Raw genomic sequence first — 15,238 nt, forward strand, 5'->3', positions numbered from 1 at the left:
CTTTGGTAGGTAACTGAATAGATTCTAATAACTCCAAAATAAATTGCGCATGATTAATAGGTTTTCCACTAGATGTTATCATTCCTCTATTTTTCCATTGCTGTGCAAATACATGTACTGTAGAAAAAGTATACTGACTATCAGTATATATGTTTACACACTTGTTTTTTGCTAAAGAACATGCCCTTGTCAAAGCTATCAACTCTGCTGCTTGTGCAGATAAGTTATGTGGTAAGGATTGGGCTTCTAGAATTTCAGTGTCTGTAACTACTGCATACCCCACCAGATTCTTCCCAGTAGGACCCCTTCTGCATGAGCCATCCACGTAATATGTCACCTCGGCATTATCCAAGGGCATATCTGTGAGATCTTGTCTAGGTAAAGCTAACTGTTCAATTTCCTGCAGGCAGCTGTGTGGTGTGCCATCCACAGGAGTTGGGAGTAATGTTGATAGATTTAATGTCGTACATCGTTCAATTGTCATATGAGATTGGCTCAGCAGTATAGTCATACATGAAAGGTGTCTAGCAGGAGAAAGGTATGCCACTTTTTCTTGCAGTAAAATTATTGTAACTGCATGAGGCACTCTCAATGTGAGAGGGTGGAATAACACCACTGAGACTGAAGCCTGTACTGCCATTGCGGCTGCAACTACTGCTTGTACACAGTGAGGCAAAGATCGCACCACTGGGTCTAACTGTGATGAATAGTAGGCTATGGGGCGTTGCTTGTCCCCATGTTGTTGTGTCAATACTGATGTCATATATCCTTGTTTGCAATCTACGGTCTGAAAAAAACGTTTGTGATAATTTGGAAGTCCTAAAACTAATGAAGAAGCTATCAACTGCTTCAACCTGCAGAAAGCCGTTTCTGCTTCGGTTGTCCATTGTAAAATATCTTGTGCTGCCATTGGTGTCTTATATATCAAGTCAGTCAGTGGAGCAGATTCCAAAGCATAATTTGGTATCCAGCTCCGGCAGAAATTAGTTGTACCCAAGAAAGACATCATTTCCTTCTTGGTTGCTGGTTTAGGTGCTTGCAAAATTGCTGTTTTTCTTTCCTCATCTAGTATTCTACCTTCATTAGATATTACATATCCCAAGTATCTAACTTGTTTTCTCCAAAGTTGTAACTTACTTTTGTTTACTTTGTGTCCTTGTGTTGCTAAAAATTTCAGTAACGCCACAGTATCTTCCCTGCATTGTTGCTGGGTGGGGGCTGCTAGCAAGATGTCATCTACATAAAGTAGAATTTGACTACCTCCCGGTGGGGTAAACCCTGCCAGGTTGCTAGCCATTTCTTGTGCAAATATTGTTGGACTCTCACAATATCCCTGTGGTAGTCGAGTATATGTATACCTTTTACCCTGAAATGTAAATGCAAACCAATATTGACTATCAGGATGTATAGGTATCGAGAAGAAAGCATTGCTGATGTCTACTACAGAGAAATACTTCTGTTGTGGTTTTAGATCATTTAACAAAGTATGTGGATCTGGCACCGTAGGTGCTCTAGGTATTACTGCATTATTTACAGCTTGTAAATCTTGTACCATCCGCCATTCCCCATTCGCTTTTTTTACAGGAAATAGGGGTGTATTACATGGTGAATCAGGAGATTCTACCAGTACTCCCTCTTTGAGTAATGCTGCTATTATAGGCTTAATTCCTATTTCTGCATCCTTTCTCAAAGGGTATTGTTTTTTCTGTGGTCTAAAAGCTGACTTTGGGGTAATTGTAACTGGTCCTGCTGTTCGAATAAGTCTTACATCTGACTTGCCTGTTGACCAAAGAGTTGTTGGAATTTCACATAAAGCCTTTTCTTCTTCTTCTAATAAAAATGCTAATCAGCTGTCCTCGCTAGATTGCAAGTGTACAGCTGGATGTGTCTCTGTCAACCAATTCAGTTTCTGTATCCCTTGTTCTGACAGTTCTAAATCAGTCTGTTTCTCCCATCTTGTTACTTTTTCTCCCAAGTCTGCTCATTTTACATGTTTATTCTTTGTCAAGCTGACATGTGGTAATCGATTTGATCTGTATAATGCAAGGAATTCTTGAGGTAATGAACAGCTGACTACACTGTTCCCCTCAATATCCCAGTACAAAGTACGCAATACTAGTCTAGTTGCATGATTTCTGAATAATTCTTGCTCATATTCTCTATCAGGTCCTGGTGTAGTACAGTAGTATAGAGTACAGTGTAACGAATGCTGTTGATCAGTGTCGAGGTAGGGGGCTTTACTGATGGCTACGTTCATCAGTTCCTCGGTTACTGCCCCTGGACCAGTCGTGACTAGGTCCTGGCTGTACCAGTAAAAGTTTCACCCTCCGATCGCACCACAAAGGTATCCATTTGTCTCTGTGCCTCCATACCTTGTACAGTTGGAACTACTGCTATGCCAAATATCTGCATAAGGTCCCTGCCCAATAGGTTTACTGGACACTTTGCAGAAACAACAATTTTACTTCTCTGGGTCATATCTGAAACAGGGTCAGTTATTGCTATATCATGGGAAAGTGGTTCCCTGTATAGCTGTCCAGTTGCGGCTTTTACTAGTATATAATCAGGTGATTTGGAATGTTCTGGTAACTTGGAGGGGTGTATCAAAGTCCGTGATGCTCCTGAGTCACACAGGAATTTGACTTCCCTTCCCTCCACCAGAAGTGTAACTTCCGGTTTCGTATCTGCTAAGTAGAGCTCTAGGCTCAATAATGCTAAGTCCAAAATTTCACTTTCTTCATCCTCCATATCTACTTGCACTTCCTCTACTCCTTCTATCACATTTACGTTCGTTTTCTGTGTAGTAACTTTTCTTGATGATTTCTGACTTTCACATGACGTATCTTCACTATCATATAGTCAGTCCTCATCTCCCTTATCTTCTGAAATTACCTTTTTGTTTTGCTAGATGTCCCTTTTTCCCGCACTTGAAGCACTCACCTCTCTTTTTCCTCTCTTCAAAATCTTCTGATCGTTTGTCAGACTGTTTGTTTCCCTGGGGATTCTTCTTGCCCTTTTTACCTGACTGCAATACAAATACTTCAGCTCTGTCTTCAGCAGTGAAGACTTGCACCTTCTTTTTCTTTTTACTATTAAAATGTCTTTCAGCATGTCTAGCATATTCAAGTAAGGCTTGTAGCCTCCCTGTTCGATGGTCTATCATATGCTTCGTAATGAAGCTACTAATAGGTGCAATGCAACCTTTCAAAAATGCATTTTTTAATTGTTGTTCATACGGGGAATCATTTGTTTGATTCTCAGGAACCGACATACCGCTATGATTATTAAAACATTCTAATAATCTAGCATAATACCCATCTATTGTCTCATTTTCCTGTTGTATGCATTGATTAATGCAAGTCCAGTCTGCTCTAGGTTTCCATTTCTCAGAGATTCGGTCTGTCAGACCTTTCACTCTGTTGTCTAACTCTGCGTCAATATGTGGGAGGGGTTTAAGCTCTGCATTACGAGGATTCCAGGTGCCACAAATCATGTGCCAATCTGGACCTATAATTTGTCTTACTACTTTTTCTACTTCTTCCCCATTCAAGTGGTAACTCAATCTCATGCCTTGTAAATCTTCTAAAAATTTCATAAAATTAACTTTCGGATGGGGAATTCCCTCAGTAGCCTTCCGGATATCCTCCGGTGTCCATGGCCTGTATACTAAGAGTGTTGGGTCCTGCCCTTCCTGTCCTGCCTGAGGATTTGGAACTTCTATAAGTGGGCATATTTCTTCCTCACTCTCATCCTGTAGATTTCTCTCTATTTGATATAATTCTGTGTCCCTATGTGTTTTACATGTTCGGGACCTAGTTTCAATAGGATCTCTAACAAATGGTTGTGGTCTTGCTGAAACTTCAGGATAACGTGGAGGCGGACCAGCCTGTCCACTCGCTTCATATCCTAAAAAGGGTAAGGGAGGGGGCAAGGGAGGAGGAGGGGGAGCTGTCGCTATTACCAAGTTATTATCCTCTTGGTCTAGAAATAATGTTTTTGAATTTTTCAGCTTCTGCTCTCTACGATTTGCTTCCTCAATCCACCTGTGTGCCTGAGGAATGCCTAATTGGCGTAGCTTTTTTGCCTGACCTTCCGCATCAGAGTTAAGCTGTTTAAGGAGTTTAACTAGTGAATTTTTATCTAGTTTACCATCAAATTCATACTTATTAACCCATTTCGTATAATACCTAACGTTATCAGAACGTTGTAATTGCATGTATTTTGCGTCTTCGGTTAGGGGTGGATCTCGCGATGTTTTAGTGCACTGATTTCCCATGGCAAAAAAAAATGTTACGTAACCCTTTTTATCACGTGATATCAAGTTCTCAGTTCCTGTTCACAGTTTATCTAGAATAACTGCCTACCTTATTCTGTTACCCTGATCTATGACCAAATATACAGTACTTCCTTTTGTCCCTGATCTGCAAAACAAATCTTGACAACAATATACTGTAACCTAGTCCCTGATCTGAAACAGAAAAAAGGCAAATTCTTCCTACCTGAGCCTCCGGTATTGAGAAAGTCCAAGTTCCGCTTTTCGGCCACAGATCAGAAAGTGGCCAGCCTCTTTACACAACAATTCAGTCGGAGGTCTTTTCACTCAAGAAGAACCATTTCGGTAACTTCTCCTGCGCAGTATTCGACCACCGATACGCTCTGATCTGCGGCTTAGAAAGGGAATTCCATCTGTGAAGGGCCAAACTGTTAAATAAAATAAGATTTCAATACACAGGAGGTTCAGGTTAAAAAGTTTACTAGTGTACACCAGGAGGCAAAAAACGTACAAGTACAGAATTTTGTCTGACATGAAACAGGAAGCACATAATTTTATATAGGTTTAACATTTAAGCTATGCCCACCTTACTGACGTGATATGTCACAGGGCATCTACATCACTTTAGCTTACAGTCTTCTATTCATAAAGCTGTTGATGCTGTATATTTAAAAAAAAACTTTTCCTCTAGATACAATATGGCCTTGCTATTCAGCTGGTCAGACATAATGTCTTTCTGTAAAGTTACTTCTTCAAGGTTTCATATCAGTTCGAATACAATAGCAGATTCAGTCTTTTAATAATCTTCTTTGCTCTCTGTTACACTTTCCTACAGCTGCGTGCTTATCTCAATAACACATATACAAGGCCAAATCATTCCAACAGGAAAGAGTAGAAGATTTCATTATTTCACACATTTAATTTCCTGACCCAGTAGATAATCACTTGTGAAAAGCATAAACATTAAAACTTGCTAAGCTTGCATCTGCCAGGGTCGAAGGTCAGCTTTGCTTCAAGCCACACTGCAGTTTCAAAACTACTTACATTTACACATGAATTAATCCTTTCTTTTATATGATTAATAGAATAAAATGCATTATATACTACTTTGCTTTTAAACTAGCATTTGTCATATATTCAAATACACATTTTTCTAACACTGATCAAAGTAATTAAGTCTTCGGCCATTTTGAGCATCTGTTTCTTGGGCATCGAGGCCTGTCCCTGAGGTACTTGTTTCTTTGTCTTTAACGATGCTTTAGTCTTTGCCTTTGAAGCTGAAGTAGTTTTAACATATAATTGTGTAGGTCTGAAAACACCCTCAGAAGCCGATGCTTGCTCAGCGGCTCCGGACCCATCTGAGGGAATAGTCTCCGAAGGCCCAATACCTTGACTGTCTATCGGCCTGGTCGACTCCACGTGGGGGTCAGTAGCGGCCTGTGGGTCTAAAGTAGCGGTCATCAGGGGCTGCAAAGGTGCTTCATTGAGAACCAGTGAACCGGCGACTGGCTTAGAAGAAGCCTCGTCATCGGTTTTGGACCTCGGATGCCTGTCCTTTTCTTTGTCTTTGCGTTTCTTGTGAATTCCGGTAGTTGGATGGCTATCCGACAACATTGTATAATTAAATCTTCTGCCAAAATAGTGAAAAGCAAAATCGTACCGACGCTTAATAGTGTGTTGGTTAAATCTAGCACAAAACCGACAACTAACAATGTCGTGGTCAAGGCCTAGGCAAGGAATACAGTAAGAATGAAAGTCCTTATGAGGTATTTGCTTTCCACAAGAAATACAATTATTAACTTTTTCTGATATCAGTCTGGAGCAAGAAAAAAGTTTCCCCAATGGGGTACTTAGCTTTGAATAAAGACTTCAGATCTGAAATTCTGACCGGCACTTGCGAACTGCTTTTGCTTTGGGCACTGCGCGTCAAGAAAGACTGAAGAAAATTGCGTTGGCTTCATATTTTATACCCCTGGCGCACTAACGTCAGGGAAGAGGTGATAGCAACCGACGCCAGACCTAGACTTTGGAATTCAGGCCGACTGCGGGTAGCCTGCCAGCAGGATAACCCAATTATAATGACTGCAACAGTGAAACACGAAGAACATCTGAAAGGGCTAGAATGAAAGGAAGAAGACTTCCTAGGAGTAGTTCTTTGTTTAGGCTTGGATTTGTCAGAAGCATGGATGCCCGAATGCCTCTGAGGCATAATGAAAGTACTGTGTTTACCGGAAGCCGGGGCCTGCAGATTGGTCTCAGACCCAACTGAAAACAGCATTCAACAGCTGGTGTAGATGTCAAGTGGCCCAATGGCCTCTGAAAGGGTATCAATAGAAGCCTTGTCCACCACCTTGATCACAGGAGGGGGCTGCAAAGGAGCCTCAATGACTTCTGTGATAACCAGTCCTGTCAGGCTATCTGATTGTGAAAGAGCTTCAGAAATTCTGAGCTTAGGCTCTTTGCATTTATGCAAAATGGATGCAGTCCCATGCAGAGATTCAGAGGACTCTCCAAGAAACCCAGATATAATGTTTGCCCTACACAGAATAGTTCAGGAGTTGAATCAGAAGTAGAAACGACAGTTGGCAATATCATGTTTAGAGCCCAAAAAAGTAACATGGAGGTTGTGGAATCCATTTACCACAATGGAGGCAGTTGTTGGCTTTCTCTGACATTAGTTAGACAAAGAAAGAATTTCCCAATGGGGTATTAAGCTTTACAAAATCTTCACTCTGCCGTGGATCAACTGATGCACATACTGGATGCTTCAGGTAAGAAAGAACTGAGGTCATGATGTTGGCAGACTCGCACTTACACCCTGGCATACTGATGTCAGTCCAGGGCATCTGCCGGTAATAGGATGAGAGAAGAAATTTAGTCTGGTAGTCGGGCTGGCCAAGTGCTTCTACGGCTGAAATCCCACAAGTAAGGACTACAACAGTGAAACACAAAGAACATCTTGAGTTCTCAAGTGGTATTAACTAGACATAAAAATAAGCAAATTATATAGTACTGGGCAAGTTTGCATAAGCGAATGCACATAACTAAATCATAACTTTACTTATAAAATCATTACAGTCAAAATGCAATTAACTTACCAGTTCAAGTCCATTAGTGTTATCATTTATGTCCAAGGGCAGAATGATTAACATCTTCTTCTCTTTATTAGCATAAGGTAGCTCAAGGATTTTAATCTGCATATCTGGTATGAAGGCCATGTTAAACTCGCCTTTCTGACTCATCATCTGAACAGGTTTGGTTTCAGTCTGTTAAGAGTGCAAAACTTCAATTATTACAAATATCATAAATATCAGTTTCTAAAATGCCCTTATATTTTCATATCCAGTAACAACAAAAGTATAATAATACCAGCAGATGTTATCACCCAGTGAAAAAGCTAAAGTTATGTACTCACCACATTGACAGATCTGTGTTTACTGTTTCCTTCCTTCCTCAATGTATGGCTCTTCAGATCAAAGTCAAATTTGACTTTGGCACTTTCAAGATTTTGGATCTAGTGCTCAGGCTCCTCTCACTACTTATAATCCCCATGTTAGTCAAACTACCTCAGAAAGAGTTTACTCCCAGGAAAAAAAGGCAAGTATGCAGTGACTAAAACAGAGGTAAGAGAAAAAAAAAAACACAGGTCTTGATATGGAACTTCTAGGAGTTAAGGCTAAGTCAACCAGAGTAGTCCAGAAGCTAGCAAGGTCAAATGGCATAGGACACATAGAAGCAGGAAGATGGGTGAGGAGTTGAGGAAGGATGAAAACAGACAACATAGATCTATCATTATGGTGAGTACATAACTTTCATATCTGATGTTGCTTTTTCTGTCCGTTCTTCAATGTATGGAATGGAGTACCCAGCTACTGTAACACTTGGGTGGTCTTATGGAAGGATATTCTGGAGCACAGCCGAACTACATAAGATGCTCTTCATCTAAACTGTATGTCCAATTTATAACGTGAAATGAAGGTATGGATCTTAGATCAAGTAGCGGCTGCACCAATGTTATTGAGTGGGTCTCTTGAAAAGAATATTCAATGAAGCTATTGATCTAGTAGAATGGGCTTTTGGGGATGTAGGCAGGCAAAACCCTTTTGTTTGTAAAGAAAGATATACACTTTGATAGCCAACAGGAGAGTGCAACTTTGGATAGTCCCTTTCCATTTTGACAAGGAAGTGAGAGAGAAACAACTGACCATTCCTCCTAAATAGTCTGGTACAACATAAACAGAATCAAGTGACAGTGAACATCTAGTAAACGTAATGGGTTTTCACCATTGTTTGGAAATTTTGGGAAAAACACAAAGATCTGTGGACTAGTTGATAGAGGATTTTGACGTCCCCTTTGGAAGAAAAGAAGGGTTGGTTCTCAAACACACCGTTTTGCAGACAAGGCATGGAGTCAAAAATTCTCCTAGCAGAAGTAACAGCAACTAAAAACAGTTTTTCCATGATAAAAATTTAAATTAACTTTGGCAGCATGTTCAAATGGAGGGCTACTTAGGGCTTGCAGTAAAATGGTAATATTCCAAGGAGGAGCTGAGTCTCTAGGACAGGGATGTAACACAAAGTTTTAAATAGTCTTAAGGATGCAATATGTGTGTGTGTGCAATTCTCACCAATGTGAAATGAAGATATGGTTGCTAATTGTACTTTGATAGGGAAATACTTGGCTCTATTCTGAAAAAGGCTGGCCAGGAAAATGCCAAGATTGTTGGAAGGGGAGCCAAAAAAGGATAAAGATTATTTTCTGCTACCCAGATGGAGAACCTTTTCCATTCGCTTTTGTAAATCTTAGTAGGTGGCTTCTGGGCAGAAGTTAAAATATGAACAGTAGGTGAAGAAAACCTGGCCTGTCAAGTCATCACTGAATATCCAGGTGAGGCAAACCCTGACAGGTGAAAGAGTAGATTTGGAGCCTAACCCAGCACCCAGAGAGGGTGTACTAGAAGAAGCCACAGGAAGGGAAACCTTCAAAGTGGTGCAGCAGTTAATGTTGTCACCTCACAGCAAGACGTTCTCCAGTTTGATTTTCAGCTGAGGTGTCTTCTGTACAGAGTTTGCATATCCTCCCTGCATTCATGTTGGTTTCCTCTGGGTACTCCACTTTCCTCCTATATTCCAAAGACATGTATCTGGAGTGCTTCTTCCCAGGCCTCCTAAAAATATGCTCTGTCCTAGTCTGACTTTCCAGGTCAACAAATCATAAATAAATAAAAATAATTAATACTCGGCAAGGCCAATATGGTGCAATGAGGATGACTGCAATCTACTCTATCAATGACTTATGTCAACATTTTGGAATAAAGGGGATGGGAGGGAATGAACAAAGGAGTTCTGAGGGGCAATTGTGGGATGGAGCATCCCTTGGTGAGTCCCACTCCTAGGAGATCAGAATGAAGAACATGCTGCACTTGGTGTTGTGGGAAGATGCAAAGAGATCACAGCAAGTTAGGTCCCAATGGCTGAATACCTACTTCATGACTGCTGGACTGAATGATTACTCATAAGGGAGAAGGATAGACCTGCTCAACATGTCTGCTAACACACTGGACTTCCCTAGGATATACATTGATGTTAGAAAGCAGTGAAAAGATGCTACCAACTGCCAAATACTCATAGCCTCTCAATATAACAGATAAGATCTGTTTCCTCCCAGTTTGTTAATGTAGCAGACAACTGCCATGTTGTCTGTCAGGACAGATACTACATATGAGAGGAGAAAGTCCTAAAAGGCCTGCACTGCTAGGAGGGCCCCTCTCATCTCCAACACATTTATGTGAAGACTGGACTCTGACTGTGACCATGTAATTTAGGTAGTCTTTTCCAGGTAATACCCCCCCCCACCCCAAGTGGGAAGCATCTGTGGTCACAGTGACTTGGGGAGAGGAAAGGTTGAAAGGATATCCTTGTGATACATGTGGTGACTCCAATCACTACTGGATATGTGTTTTGAAAATCTCCATTAAAGATACTTAGAAAGATATGGGTTGCTGTCTCACCGACCGCTGGACTGCAAGAGTCCACTATAGAAATCACACGTAGTACCTGCCCATGGGATCCAGGGTGATAAAAGCTGCTATGGATCCCAAAAGATGGAGAATAGTTCCTGATGGCAGCTTCTGAAAAAGATAAGATGGTTAAACTTTGATAGTGAATGGATATGATTCTAGCTTGGGGAATTTTGAAAGTTGAAGCTTTGTATCCAATGGGCTCTTAAGAATTCTAAAGATTGAGCTGAACAAAGTTTGGACTTTCCTAGATTCACCACTACATCTTGAGCTGAACACAAGTGAAGCAAGAATCCCTGGTTTGCATAAGTAGATCCCAGTTAGGGACACTGCTGAGCCACTCATCTAAGTAATGGAACACATGGAGTCCTTGCAGACGGATACAAGCTGCTATTACTGTCATATATTTGAGGAACAGTCAGGGGTTTGTGGGGAGACCGAAGTGCACAGCTCTGACATGAAAATGACTGCTGCAAAGCCGGAAGTGAAGATGCTTCCTGGAGGGTCTTTAAATCCTTATGTGGTAGCATGCATCATAAAGACCTTTTGAGCACAACCAATCATTCTCTCTCTTAGCAGATGGACAATAGACTTACTGTGACCATCTGAAACTTCATTTTTCTTAAAAAAACTGTTCAAGTAACTTGGGTCCAGACCTGGCCATTCGTCTCAGTTTTTCTTTGGCACTAAAAAGTATCTTGAGTAAATATTAAATTCTCTTTGGTCTGGTGAGACCTCTTGGATGATGTAATTGTTTAGAAGCTTCTTTATTTCTGAAGCATACACTTCCCTTTCGGAGGGTAGAATTTCGGGAAGTCTTTTGGGGACTAAAGGAGGGGTGTGGAAAGGGATAAAGTAGCCTCTGGTTATTATTCTCTGCACATATTTGTCTTGAGTGATGGAGGTCCAGGTTATTGGATGCAGAGATAAGTGACCCCTGACTGCCTCCAGAGTGCAGCACTCAGGCATCAGGAGTGCTGAAAAGGTTTCTGAGAAGGAACATCTGAAGCCTTGATTCTACAGACCATGTCTGTCCCTAGGGCGATGTCCATTATAAGATTTCTGTTCTCTAACCACAGGTAGGTGGGTGGGTGGGGGGATTGGGATTGGTATCTGTCTCCAGAAGTGTCAGGTGAAAAACCCCCGAGAGTTGTGGTACCAAATTTGTTTACCTACTTTTTGATTCCTGGAGATGATCCATACATCAGGGAGGGATTTGCCTTCCATTCCACTTCTAGAGATTGTGTTCTTCACTTTAGAACCAAAGAGTATTAATTCATCATAGGGAACATTCACAAACAAGATATTAAAGTGTTCCATGTTGTTGCAAAGCCTCATCCAAGCATTTCGCCTAATGGATATGCCAGTGTCTCCTGCTCTAGATGCACCCTCTGAGGCACAGGAGATGAAGCACACATTAAGACAAAGACTGGACGGTAGCTAGCTGCATATCAATGAACTTTATTTGATCTGCAGGCAAAGTCCCTGGGGAGATATACTGTTCTCCTTGGTCAAATTTCCCTGAAAATGTGTAACATGTACCAAATTATTCAATTACCTTGCTGATAAAGTAGAAGGGATGTCCAAAGCACTAGACTCCCTGTTTGGTGGATAGACAGTTCCTTCTTGAGGGCTGCTGCCTCTACCATGAAATACATGTCTGGGCCCTTCCTACAATGGGGATGATCTTTGGGAGTGACTAGGCACTTCTCTGGTTTCTTGGAGATGGGTTAAGCAGTGTACTGATGGATCTTAGATGGCATCTAATATATTAAGTTTAGTTCTTCTAACTCTCATCCTCTCATGATTCTTGTATTTGCAATAACAGACATACAGTTAAAGACACTGCTGAGGAGCTTAGCTCAGTTTCACAACTAACTCTGAACACTCTCAGAGACTCATTCAGTCACACAACTGGCAAACAGAATCTCATCTTCTTTAAGAGTCAATGACCATAACAAATGAATCTACATTCAGTGCAGTGCTGGCTACACAAGGACATTAAACCTAACGGTTTAGGGAAATGGCATGAAAAATAGACTAAAAGGGTAACAAAGAAGTAATTTTTCAGGTTATAAATTGCATTTGATACGGACCCACTACTTCCCTACAGCTGTACACAATGGCTGTTTTCCCTCACAGTCATAAATCAGGCATGTCCTCCAGCCCAGACAGAACATCTGGAGCTGCACCTCCATTTTGTCCTAAGTCTTTTTCACCCACTAATTACTGTTGCCTCTATTTTTTGTATTCCCACTTCTACCCTTCTGTTGCTCATAACAGTAAAGCTTCCAGAAATAAGCAGTACATATAGAGAATGTAAATATATGCAGTCAGTACAGTATATACAGTATACCTAGTAGAATTGCTAATAAAAGACTGTAAGTATTCACATGTTCTCAAAATTCTGAGCATTTAATTATTGGAGGAAAATAAATGCTGTGGATGTTCAAGTCCACCAGTTTCTGACAGAAAGAATGGCTCTAGAAGGTAACATAAGTAAAGAGAAAAGTTTTATAGACGATTCTGAGAAATGTGTGTTTGTGGAAGATGCTGGAGAGTAGATCAGTGCTGACAGTTTTTTGATACAGAGGTATTAGCTTGGAGAAGAAATACGTTTGCAGATTTAGGGCTGTTAGAGATGGGATATGAGGTGCTTTGCAATGAGCTTTAAGGCTGCTGGTAACTTTTAGATCAGGTAGAATTTTGTTACACAGTTTGGAGACATAACAGTGAGTGATGTCATGAGTTGTGTTTTACCAGTCATACCTTTGTCTTCAGATTGAAGCATGCAGCTAGGTGCTCACCACTGGATTAGAGCAGTTGTGGGGGTATACATGTCACAAGAAATCTGGACAAAGCCCTAAGTAATGGGAAGACAAAGGTCCAAAAATAGGGAAAATATTTTAATATTGCTCTTATAAACTTAGGAAACTGATAGAACAACATGTTTTCAGTAGCATGCATTTTCTGAAGGGTATAAAGTCTGAAACCCAAATGTCTGTCATTTTCTGGCTTCAATCCTCAACAATCTGCTAGAAAAACAAACATTTTATGAAGAACAGACCAAAACATGAAGCAAAAATCTGTACATTCTGCAAAAATTTGTACAGTTGACAGGTATGAGAAGTTCCAATCAGTTCAGTTGCTGAGAGGCAAAGCAGTGATATGATGAGTTAGGGAGACCAATGGCAAACATGGCTTTTATTTTAACATCGTGTTTGAGTATGGGTGGGTGTAAGCTGGTGAAAATTGGAGCACCATAAAGGACATTTGGAAGTAGGAAAGTGTGAGCATTGGTTTTGTAAGTCTAATTCTTTTAAGAAATCAAACCAAATTATGGTATACTCTTAAAAGATCAACACTGGTAGTAAACAAATTAAAGATTTTAAGTGGTGATTGCTATCATATAAAAAAGTATATGCATTAGATTAATTCCTAGAGAACATGCCTCTATTTATAGAGAGCCTATGTCATATCTATTAAAAAACATGTAATATTAATCTCACAAGTAAATTATGACCCCAACCTGTTATCTTTCAAACCATCAAAAACATGTAAAATCCAAGCATGTCATTGTGTCCAACAATAACCAAATCATGTAGCTATTTTAATCATGAAAAGAAAAATCTGTGTTACATATACACACGGATTCAAATACTGTAGTTAAATCTGCATATAAGAAAGAAAAACTGTCATTGTTGTCCCTCATATTTGTCTGTAGATTTGTTAAAATGTAGAAAACAAAAATTACAATAAAACCAAAAAAGGAAATAGGTAATTTAATATACAAGGACATCAGACCATATAGGAGAAAAAAAGGAAGACTTGAGAGTGCATGGAATGTCTTGGAAACCATACATGAAGAAGTGACACACTGAATGCAACCAAATATTTGAAAATTCCCACCTTCTTAGGAAATGGCCTTATATGGGATCAACAACTGAAGATACATATTTGTGGTATAACTCACCCAATGAAGTAATGCATTAGAGGAGAGATATGGATGTAAAGAGCTGGAGATGTAGTATGAATGACACATGGATGTTTATTTATTACATTTGTTTACCGGGTAATGTCCGACTGGTCCAGGAGCCCATTTTCAGTGGAGGCTTGGGGAGAAAAGCTCCAAAACAGTAAAATACTAAAAAAGCTAAAGAATAAAAAACAATCGTAATAAAGTTAACAATATTAATTATATACAAAACAAATACAATTTCAACTAACAGTGTGCAAAACATATACAGTGAAGAAGACACAATATACAGAGAGGCATTGACAGTGACAGCAACAGTTGCAATACATGTACAGCAAAGTTGCGTTTGAACCCATGTCGAACAGTGGCACTGAAAGAAAATATAAGATATTAGCAATACAGCACAGAGATGAAGGGCAAAAGTGGGAATGATAGTAGCAATAAGAATAAGGGCTAGAGTTGGAAGGAGCAGTAATGAGTGATATAGGTAGGGGGTAGGCACAATTAGCCTGGAGTATGGCAGGAGCAAAGCCAATGATTAGTTAGGTAGTCATTTAGGAGTTGTTTGAACTCATGACAGGATTTTTTGTGATGGGCTGAGGAAGAATTTCTAGAATTTGGCAATTTTGTAAGAATATAGGGAGTCACCATGATAGTTGTTGGAGTGGGTAACCTTTAACATTAGTTTACCAGAAGATCTGAGTGACCTGAGATTTATACTAGGTTGGACTAGGTTAGAAAGAACAGGGCAATTACTGGGTTGGTGGACTATTTTGTGGGGCAGTGTGAGCTGATTGAGTAATAAAAGGTTAGGGAATTCTAGCCAGTTGAGCTGGGAGAGGAATGAGCAGTGGTGAGTTTTGTATGGGTGACCAGTGGCAAACCTGGCAATTTTGTTGTAGCAGGATTCTAGGATATTAAGGTCAGTATTTCGCAGGTTTGTAAATATATAGGCTCCATAGAGGAGGG

At 40.2% G+C, this 15,238-nt stretch overlaps 1 protein-coding gene across 1 annotated transcript in view; it reads right to left on the reverse strand.

Moving 5' to 3' along the window:
* LOC122797672 (leukocyte elastase inhibitor A-like) overlaps positions 1 to 15,238 on the reverse strand; it is a 353,252-nt gene that overhangs the window by 85,815 nt on the left and 252,199 nt on the right. The window contains exon 5 of the mRNA XM_044066211.1: positions 7,372 to 7,539. Within this exon, the coding sequence (XP_043922146.1) occupies positions 7,372 to 7,539 (168 nt within the window). The remainder of the gene's footprint in view (positions 1 to 7,371; positions 7,540 to 15,238) is intronic.

This window comes from Protopterus annectens, chromosome 3.part1, assembly GCF_019279795.1.
Source record: "Protopterus annectens isolate FY-2018-M chromosome 3.part1, PAN1.0, whole genome shotgun sequence".
NCBI classification, from domain to species: Eukaryota; Metazoa; Chordata; order Ceratodontiformes; family Protopteridae; genus Protopterus; species Protopterus annectens.